The following is an 11,420-nucleotide window of genomic DNA, read 5'->3' on the forward strand; positions in this document are numbered from 1 at the left end:
TACTTACAGTGCGAGCACATGTCCAGGGCATAACTGGCTTCATTTCCCTGAAAAAGAGAACAAGTCAAACAAGTGTTTCACAATTATGAATCTGATTAAAGACAAAAAAGGAAAATATGTATTGTCATTTATATCACGAGGAGCAAAAGGCTTTAAATGCATGAAAACACAGCAGCACTGTTTGAAGAGCTCTTCAGTAGGGGTGTAAATCACCAGCTTCATCACGATACGATATTATATCAATTTGTTTGGATAACGATACAATGTTTGCCGATATCACAAAGTCTGTCACGATACGATTTCGATTCGATTCCTTTCAGGAGCCTGCGATCAATATGACGCAATACCATATGCCCATCAAACACAATCATTTACATCAACTCACAAAAACAACTAGAATATGATTTGACCATTTTTTCTGAGCTCTTCCAGGTATCAGGCATTTAAATGAAAAACAGTATTCTTCTGTAACAAAAAATAATAAAAATAGACCTGTTCACTAAAATGGTGACACAGACATGCTATGTGAATTTCAAAATAAAGTTGTATCTTTAAGATGACGATATGGATCGATGTTTTCATTTTGCATCGATGTAATTGGATTGTTAATCAATGAATCGATGTATCGATGTGGATCGATGCATCGTTACACCCCTACTCTTCAGCACATCACATTAAAGCCCACTGATGTTCGATGAACAAATAGTTCTTCAAGGACTGAAAGAAATATTGTTCCCCTTACACGTATGACAAATCTGTAAGCTCAACTCTAGTGTATAAAAGATGAACTGAACTATGTCCTGTTCTTGGCTAATTGTTGGTGCTCTTCATTATGCATGAGCGACAGAATGATCTGGACGCTGAAACTAGGCCAACATGCCGCCTTGATTCGCCTCGTCCCATCTCTCGAGGACTTGAATCAAGCTGCTCAACTCGGCTGCAGCTTTCCTCCTCAACTCGTAACAAGAGTCACATTAACTCTAAATCACATAAACATACGTGAGGTTTATTCTGCCAGTGTATAATAACCAACATTTGGCAAGGTTGCTGTTCAACACTTAATGAATATAGGGACCAGTCACTGAGATGTGGGGCTCAAAAATCTCACTCTCCCACTCTGTTGAACGAGTTATTTATCTACTATAATTGCGTGTGTTCACCAGGTGTTTCTGTTGGATCTCTACCTTTATTACAAAACTTGCTTCCCTGTTGTAAAATGTGACTTTATGGTATTTGTCTACTACAAGCTGCTGTAGTTCAGGCAGGTGTGTACCAGAATTTTTTTGTTGTACAGAAGGAGAAGCTGATAGAGGTCAACAAATGTCCCAACAAACTTGGTAGTCACTAAAGGCTGCAACCAGCAGTGGAGGAAGTATTCAGATTAAGTACTTTAGTAAAAACACAAATACCACACTGTAAAAAGACTGTTACAAGTAAAGTCCTGGATCAAAAATGTTCCTTCAGTATGTCAGTCAGGGATGTTCCTGGAGACTAAAAGAAAATTTTAATCAAGACTAGTCGACTCGTCTTAAAAAGAAAAAACACTCAGAAAACAGTCAAAATTTAGCACAATTTATTGTTAAGTATTTGAAACGTCCCAAAAAATACTGTGTGCATTCAGAGCCCTTTGAAGCCTTTAATCACAATCTTCAACAGCCATGTTGGATTTTAAATACCGCTGAAGTACGAGACACTTTCCTCTGTGCGGTATGAATGTGAACATGACGGCAACTCAGTCAAAAGTTAACCATTAAAATAACATCTAAAACAAATAAACGGCCTCTGAAATGTGGGGCACATTGAACCTTGCAGATTATCTGACAGAAATTATCAGTTCACTTTAAAGTTAATAAAACATGTAAATTATAATTAAGAGGCATGTTGCTGCGTGCAGTATGAATGTAAACCTGCACATCATCTGACAACAACTCACTTAAAGTTAACAAATAATATGACGTCTCAAAAAAGATTCATTGCTGCTGAATTCATTTTCTTGATCAAAGTGCTGCCAAACCACGCTGGTTTATGAGAGCACATCTCTCCAGTTTAAAACTCCAGTCTACTGGAGCATTACCGCGGGGAGGGGGACTGCTGTCTGACAGCACTGTAGCACCCACTAGTGGCGGGCGGCTGCATGACAGTTAAGCGGCCTCGTACATGAATAAAACACTAATTGGTTTAACCGACTAATGTTTCTGGTGCCGACTAGCGAGGGGGCGGACATTTAATCGTTTAGACGGCTAATCACGCACATCCCTAGCAGGATTTTACTGTTGCAGTTGGTCGAGGTGGAGCTCATTTTTGACTTTTTAACTAATAATCATTTTCATTATGGATCAATCGGCTGATTATTTTCTCCATTAATCGACTGATTGTTTGGTTTGTAAAAATAGTGAGAAATGTTTGTCACAATGAGCCAGAGCCCAAAGTGACACCTTCACAGTGTTTGTTCTGTCCAACCAGCAGTTTGAAATCCAATTATATTAGAGACACGTTTACTGTCACATTAAATGAAGACAAGCAGCAAATCCTCACAATTCAGAAACTGGACTTAGAGAATGTCTGGTATTCTTGCTTGAACAAACTGACTTTAAGGTCCAGTGCGAAGAATTTAGGAGGATGTATTGGCAAAAATGGAGTATAATATGATAAGTGTGTTTTCTTTAATGTATAATCATCTGAAAATAAAAGTGGTTGTGTTTTTGTTTTGTTACCAGTGGTTTATATCTGCACAGGGAGCAGGTCTACAAAGATCGCTATGTTGCACAAGCATGTTTCTGCAGGGTCCCAGAACGGACAAAGCAAACACTGGCTCTAGAAAGGGCCACTCATTTTAGAATTGGCCACGTTAGTTAGAGGAGGGCATCAGAAAAGAAATGTGAAACTACTTTATGCAGTGCTTTTACCGGTTTAAATCACTGGACCTGTTTGTTGTGGAGAGAAGAGACCTCTGCGGTAAAACCCTCCCTTTTGCTGGACTCACACTGCACGACATTTCTGTCTGTTCTGTTCTCAGACTACACAATGGTCCACACCAATTATCCCGGTCGTCTTTCATGACATGTGTGATGTCATTAGGTTATTCTTGTCCTATTTTTATTATCATTACTATTATTTCAGTCACTGTCTGTTCATGTGCCAGCTGAAATGTTACTGTAGTAACGGAAAAGTGCCAACAGATAGCAGGAGCGAGATCTGAAGCACAGCATGCAAACATACAAGCCACTGAATCCTCCGTAACAAGTTCCTGCAAATGTTTCACAATAAAAGCCTTTTTAGAAAATGAACCCAAGTTATAAGGGGCTTTTAATATGAAAGTGAAACAGGAAGTGTTGAGTTTGAAATGACAGCGCCATGCATTAACTTTATCAAGGCAAACGGGAGCGGATAAAATGTAATAATATAAAAATACAGAGGGAATAATAAATAACAGCCTGTTTATAATGTAGTCTGTTTCAAATGAAGCTGGTAGCCTCTGCAGTTGTGGTGAGTATTTTTTAACTCCATTACTTTATGCCCATCTCCATTATGAAGAAATAACACTGTTTGCTAGCTTGACGCTAACAGTTGATAAAGTGCCTCTGCTGTTTCCTTTTTACTTTGTGTCGTAACGTCCCTACAGGAAATATCAAAAAGGCTGGGCTGTTGTCGTACAGTTTCCACAGCAGCAGATCACTCTGTGTTCCTATTGGTCAAAGTGACAGCTGTGACGGGAGAAGTCGTAAACTACAAAAAACGAAAATCAAACATGCTAGACTTTCTGTTGGGATGTCGTGAGGCGTCCCAGACGTGGCGTCGGTTGTCGTCTACTATGACACACTACACGAGATGAAACAATGGATTAGCATGTACGACACTCATTGTCGTTTAGGATTCCAGTCGACACCGTACGACGCTGCGTTGGGCTGTCATCGAGCTGATATCGTGTAGTGTGAACCAGGCATCAATATCTGGATCAGAAATAAGGTGAGCACACGTTAGGTTATCAGAGAAAGTGGGTGAGAACACTTTAGCAGGTGCTCTGCGACATGCCAAACGGTGGCAGAGAAACACTGATTTGTAACGTGCAGCTGCTTTATTCAGTGTTTTCACCTGTTTTAATCACCTGGTCTGCTGATAATTCAGCTCTGGTAAAAAAAACCTCAGCACTAGGGATGTCACGATTACTTTATTTCACTATTAACCGCGATTTTAAACGCCATGGTTAATTATTCGTAAAGATTCCTCAACACCGTCACTCTCCAAAGATTATGCCGCGACGCGGAACCATATACAGTAGGTCAGCGCAACTCGCACGGAACGAAAACAAAGTTACACAAGCGGCGTCTCCGAGTGATGAAGTATGGATGAAAAAGACTTATCCCCCCCCCAAAAAACGGATAAACTCAGCCGTGTGGGATCATTTTGGCTATCGCAAAATGACCAAGGTGTCATTGTTGACGACGGCTTTCCAGTTTGTAAAACATGCCGCAAAAAAGTCGCGGCCAAAGGATCAAACACGAGCAACATGACACAACATCTGTGGGACAACCACCCGGCTTTACATGCGCAAGTAAAGGTAAATGCACAATAACTGGGTTAAAATACGTCAATCTCAATTTATCTAATGTAACATTGAATTAAAAATTATATGTTAGCGTGTCATTTGCAATTAATGGCGTAGTGGTATGATACGAGTTGGGCTTACAGTGCAACGTGACAAGCTAAGGCACGTCTCAAAAACTTTTTTGATGGATAGTTTTGCAGTTTGTGTGCACACAGCGTGAGGTTGTAATGGTTTTGGGTCCGTGTAGCTCTTTGGAGTGAGACGACAGGCAGAAACTCACGTCCACACGAGTGTGGGATTTCACAAATGCTCGTCGTTTATTTTTACATCAACTTAAAAACACTCCAACCTTACCAAGCCCGGTTGTACGGCTACTATATTTTCATACATGAACAAAATAGTCGCCACACGTACTTATAACCATCACTGTTGTGTTGAGAGATAAAAGAAAAAGCAAGAGCACATGGAAATAAATGAAACTTAAAGATCTATAAGGAGTGTTCATGTGATTTTACACATTTGTAGTGTGAAATTAATTAATGCTTAATAATCGTGATAATCGTAAAACCGTGATTATTTCTCTGACAATAATCGTACCAAGAAAATCTATAATCATGGCATCCCTACTCAGCACAGTGAAGGAATTCTACCAGAAGAAGTTTCATGTGGTTGAAATCTGCAATCCTCACCACCTGATGCCACTAAATCCCCCTAAATCTTACACAGTCGACCTTGAGACAATTATTCAAATAAAAAAGTTATCTTGTATTTTTGGCGATAGATAAATAAATTCTTTTAGCTCTGTAATCTAGAGTGAAATAGATTATTCTCAGAGCGAGGCACCGTGAGGTTTGGATCTTGATTTTCTGCAAAATCACAGTCAAACACAACATAGTTCCAAAAAGGCCATTTTGTTTTCCTCAATCAGTTTCATTCCAGATTTAATTATTCTGTTTGTGAGTTTGTTTGAGACTGACTGATGAGTTGATTTGGTTTCTTTGATTGCTGTGCCAGCCACTCAAACATTCCTCCTCCCTCCTCAGTGAACTCCACATGCAGAGGTCTGTTCCAGCTTGTTGTCTGACACTGAGCCCAACACACACTTGGCTCTGATCGCAGGCGTCACATGGGCCTAGTACACTACATGGTGCTTCCTTTTTATCTTGCACTGATGAGTTCCACACACACATGAATACACTGCTCAAAAAAATTAAGGGATCACTTATTCATCACAGTCTAACAGGAAGTCAGTTAAACTCCAGAGATATCAATGTGTCCATTCAGGAAGCACAAGTGATTGTGAATCAGTTTCAGCTGCTTTGGTGCAAATCAAAGTGACAACAGGTGCAATGGAGAGGCAAAAGCAAGACAACCCCCAAACAGGAAATGGTTTTACATGTGGTGTCCACAGACAGTTGCTCTCTCCTTATCCTTCCTGACTGATTCTTCTCTAGTTTGGTCTTCTGCTAGTGTCCTTGACACTACTGGTAGCATGAGGCCGTACCTGCAGCCCAATCAGGTTACACAGGTAGTCCAGCTCCTCCAGGATGGCACAAGAAGTTTTGCTGTTGTCTCCCAGCACAGTCTCAAGAGCATGGAGGAGACACCAGGAGGCCGCCCGTTACACCTGAAGAGCTGGACAGGGCCATAGAAGGGCATCAACCCAGCAGCAGCACCGGTATCTGCTCCTTTGTGTGAGGAGGAACAGGAGGAGCAGCCAGAGCCCTACAAAGTGACCTCCAGCAGGCTACTGGTGTGCATGTTTCTGACCACACTGTCAGAAACACACTCCATAAGGGTGGCATGTGCTCACAGCCCAGCACCGTGCAGCTCCATTGGCATTCCCCAGAGAACACCAGAATTGGAAGGTTCGCCACTGGCGCCCCGAGAGCATGTTCACACTGAGCACATGTGACAGACTTGAAAGAGTCTGGAGACGCCATGGTGAACATTATGCTGCCTGTAACACCATCCAGTGTGGCGGTGGGTCAGTGATGGTCTGAGGAGGCATATCCTTGGAGGGTCACACAGACCTCCATGTCATAGCCAATTTACAAGAAAAAATGATTCAGAAAACTTCCCTACATGACACATCTCCATTAAAGCTATTATACATTCCTCTGTTTCCTATTACAAACCAAAAACAGGTCATATGAACCAGCAGTTTACTTCAGCTGAAGCGAGGCGCCATCTAAAAGCCCTTTAATGTTCATTAGTGCTTAAGAAGTTAGAAGCGTAGAGAGCTAGGGTTTGTCTATTCTGTGTTCATATCCATCAGTCAGCACACTCCACTGTGTTGGCAACATCTCTAAAACTGTGCCGCTGTTAAAAGAAGTCTGTTCAAATATACTTTGAAATCAAAACATAATCACACACTGCAGGTGCTAACAGCTAAGCAGAAAAGCTAATCAGATCAAATTACTCCATGAAGAGGAGTTAATATATGAATCTGACCTACAATGAAACATGTGCTTGTATATTTAGGGACAGAGGGTGGTAACCCCACCTCACATCACATTATGTGCCAGAACATTTGAATGTCTGACATAAATCTGAGTGACACTGCTTCAAAGCGTACATGACAGTAAAGCTGCCTTTGCTGCAGCAGCGTCTTACAGGACTCTCAAACTGCTGACCACCCTGCTGCAATCAGGACAAGGCAACAGCCTCCACATCAACTGTCATATCAAAAACACAAAAATGCACATGGTTGGGTTTTTCAGTCCCTCGTGGACGTGGCAAGATGACAAAATGTCCACCACACTGACCCTCGCGACCACGCTGGAAAGAATGATTTGGCTTTGCACTGTCAAAATGACGCATTTTCGCAGAGCTCAGCATCCACACTAAGACGCCTCATCAATGGGAAAACTGTTCTTCCTTCTCCTGTTTGATTCAGCAAACAACAAAACTGTTGATCACAGTCAACATGTGTTCAGGAGTGGGACAGACAGTCTGGTTGGTCTCAGCTGGGTAAACATCCTTCCTGTCCCCTCCTGCTCTCTGCAAACTGTGTTTTAACAAAGACACACTCACAACTTAGCTGTTGTCTTTGACAGATATGTTAACTGAATGAGCACAACATAATGACTTGACTGCAGGTCATAAATATCAAAGCTCCAGTGTGTAGGATTTTAGAGAATATACTGGCAGAAATAGAATATAATAAGTGTGTTTTCTTTAGTGTACAATCACCTGAAAATAAGAATTGTTGTGTTTTTGTAACCTTAGAATGAGACGGTTAAATCTACATAGGGAGCAGGTCCTCGTCTACAGAGATCGCCATGTTGCACGGCCATGTTTTTACAGTAGCCCAGAGTGGACAAGCCAAACACTGGCTGTAGATAGGGACACTCAGGTTTTCATGTTGGCCACTGTAGTTAGCAGCTCCTCCACGACAAGCAGCATCAGAAAAGCACTCATTTTTTTTCATGTGAAACCGCTTTGTTCAGTGTTTTAACCCATTTAAATCACCTGGTTTGTTTTGGAGTGAAGAGACCTCTGTGGATAATTCAGCTTGCTGTAAAAACCTGCTGAAAGTCTGGCTCTTACTTTATCGGAGAAGGAAGCCGAGCACAGATTAGCATGTGCTACGTTAGCGGCTCGTGACAGACATGCCAAACAGTGTAGCAGAAATGCTGATTTGTTATTTTTACAAGTTAACATCATTGGGTTTGTTTGGAGGAGGAGACCTCTCCAGATATTTCGGCTTTCGGGAAAAACCTCTTGAACTTCTGGGTCAGTAATGAGGTGATCATACATGAAACTATCAGAGTAAAAATGTGTAGGCCGTCTGTAAAGAGGCGAACAGGGTAGGACAAATACTATTTTGTAACATGACACTGCTTCATTCAGTGTTTTGACCACTTTTAATCACCAGCGGTCTCATTTATAAACATTGTGTACGCAGAGATCGGGGCCTGAAAGAGGCGTACGTCACTTCTCATGCAAAAGTTGTCATATATAAAAAACAAACTTGATGGGAGAACGTGCACACCTGTCGGGAAACTCTGACCCACGCGTACAAACATTTTGGAGACAGGGGAAATTGGAGATGTAGATGGTGAGGTGGTGCATTGAAGCTAAATTATAGAAATTAAATGTGAGAGACGAGGATGATGATGGCTCTCACACATCTCGCCTCATATCACTTGTTACCTATAGATCCACTTCATCATAAACATTCAATGCAGCTGTGTTTTTTGTGCTTATGCTAGTGCGACAAACTGTTCAATAAACACCTTTCAGTTGTAAAATTATAAACCTACTAAAATCTGTCCCAAAAATCCGCTCTGTATTTCATCTGCGCTGTCTCACCATCACCATCAGGGATGCAGCTGACACTGTGGCCAGCCGTGGAGCGCACATCAAACAGCTTTAGATAATTGCAAAACAGAGAATCAACAGTTTCTAATATCTTCCAATATTATATATATATATCACCAAGCACGATTTAAGTTTTCAGATGAGGTGGATCCACATGTGGACAATGCCAAGTTGATTTGGGTTTTATAAAAAGGAAACTGTGCACTGTCAGGTGTACGCGGGTTTTATAAATCAAAATATTTTTTTGCACACGCCATTTTCTGCTTTTTCTGCAGGTACACTTTAAGTATGGATCCTGTGCACTGTTTTATAAATGAGACCCCTGGGCTGTTAGTTTTGGAGAGGAACGATGAACACTGAAGGAACTCTAGCTAAGAGAAGTTTCAACTAGTTGCAATCTGCACTCCTCACCGCTAGGTTCCACTAAATCCTCTTACACACTGGACCTTTAAGTGTTCCCAGGTGAGCAGTAATTCCTGTCTGAGGCTGAGGCTTCTGTTACATTTGATCCATGTTGTCTGACATGATACTGAGGTCTCTCCCAAAACCAGACCTGGTATTGGTTATTATCCTGGAGAGATAAAGTATAATGAAATGAACTGAGAATCATCATTTCTGTATTTAACATGTGTGAGCAAAAAACAAAAAACAATCTTTATATCACTGTCCTCTGAAGCTAGTTTTCCTCCACCAAAACATGATATCAGCATTTTCAAACCGATCCACTCGAGAGACCATTTTTGAAGATGCTCTGTTTCTGAGTATGAAACACAGCGGTTGAGTGCGCACACACAGGGCCGAGACGGAGAGAAAAAGATGTGTTTTCAAATTCAGCTGGCTCAGTGTGGGCGTATTCTTACTCGTGGCAGAACTAGGGAAATCATTGTCCACACAATTTTGGATTCATCAATCCATTTATAACACAGTTAGGATTTAAACTGTGAGGGAAACACTTATCAGGGACACATGAGCTGCATTAGAGCACATGCATCCACAGTGCTAAATGTAAGCTGGCACAGCGGCTCCAAAAAAAGGAACAATTACATCACATTAGCTACCTGAACTGGAACATCCCAGCTACTGTACCTCGACTACTTCGTCTGCCTGTGTGATGTAACGAGGCCAGTGTGTGTTGCACTTATAATAATAACTGTTACCTGCCTCCACAAAATGAGGAAACCTTCACTGCTTGGCCGGCTCGCTCAGGCCTTCATAGTTGTCTGTCCTTATTTACTTATCTTTATTATCGTATTCTGTTTAATTAAACAACGTAAGCGTTTCATAATGAATGGATAAGGAGATCAACTAAGGATTAGGAAGGGGGAGAAGCAGCCACATTTCTTCTCACAGGCGACTTGTAGTTGATTTAAAGTCTGTAGTGTTTAAACCTTAAAACTGTCACCAAGATGAATACCACAGAAACAGTAACCTCTGCTGCATCTCATTCCTTTCTCTCACTTCCTAAAGACATTCTCTGTCTACTTCCTACACACACACTATTTCAATAAACACACTAATTTCAGGCAAAAACATGAAATAAAAATGTGACCTTAAGATTGTTGATCAGAGTGGGCAGTGCATCAGTCTAAAACACTTTAACAATAGATATACACAGTCTCATTTCTATGTTTTTTTGCAGCGTATAATTGGATTTTGGTTATTATTTGCCTTATGGTATCTATCGGCTGTTGATCATTTTATCATTATATCACACTGACAACTCAATTCAAAGCATCTGAATTAAGCTGAGGATGGGCTGAATGTTATCACCCTGAAAAATAAGGACAAATATATGATTTGATGTGATTCAAACACCGACAGAGACGTCTGACAGAGCTCCAGTGTACTGCCATTTCTCATAATACAACACTTCCGGTAAATATTTTCAAAATAAAACAACAAACACTAATGCATGACCACTTTTTTAAGACAAACACTAAAAGGATCCAGCAGACATAGTCAGGAGTAGAATGGTCTCCTAAAATGAGTGTATCAACGAAATGACAAATACTTCTTATCGAAGCATTAGTTCTTTGATACCAATAATACAAGAATAACCAATAAATAAATAAGTATGTCTTATTAAAGGTCAAGATAAAAACTTTACTGGATCTCCAGGGGGGATTTCCAAGCTTCTTGATTGTATATAAAGTAATAAAATTAATAACTTCTACTCATTGGAAAGTTAAGGTGATGAACACATACTAATGCATCCATAATTACAATCCAGTGATATAATTTACATTAATTTGGCTGTATTACTTTTGGTTCTTAGATCATTAATTTTAAGAGCAGTAGCATACTTTTAAAAAACAAATAAATTAAATAAAATAATAAAAATGGATTTGTTCACTCTAGACTTAAAGGAGCTATATGTAAGAAATCTAAAGCAAATAATCGTAAAATCCTCCTAATATGTCACAGAGACTAATAATGTTCATTTAACATACTGATCTCACCGACAACAATAGCACAGCCAGAATATTCGCATTTAAAAAACATTTTTACGGTCCACAAATCATGTTTATGTTTTGAATTTGTGTTTTGG

The 11,420-nt window shown here is 40.4% G+C and overlaps 1 protein-coding gene across 1 annotated transcript in view; it reads right to left on the bottom strand.

Annotated features, from left to right (window-relative positions):
• The window catches only part of ppp3r1b (protein phosphatase 3 (formerly 2B), regulatory s1ubunit B, alpha isoform, b), a 44,294-nt gene that overhangs the window by 30,674 nt on the left and 2,200 nt on the right, over nucleotides 1-11,420 (bottom strand). Inside the window, exon 2 of the mRNA XM_050043826.1 lies at nucleotides 8-47. Within this exon, the coding sequence (XP_049899783.1) occupies nucleotides 8-47 (40 nt within the window). The remainder of the gene's footprint in view (nucleotides 1-7; nucleotides 48-11,420) is intronic.

Source organism: Epinephelus moara, chromosome 5, assembly GCF_006386435.1.
Source record: "Epinephelus moara isolate mb chromosome 5, YSFRI_EMoa_1.0, whole genome shotgun sequence".
Lineage (NCBI taxonomy): Eukaryota > Metazoa > Chordata > Actinopteri > Perciformes > Serranidae > Epinephelus > Epinephelus moara.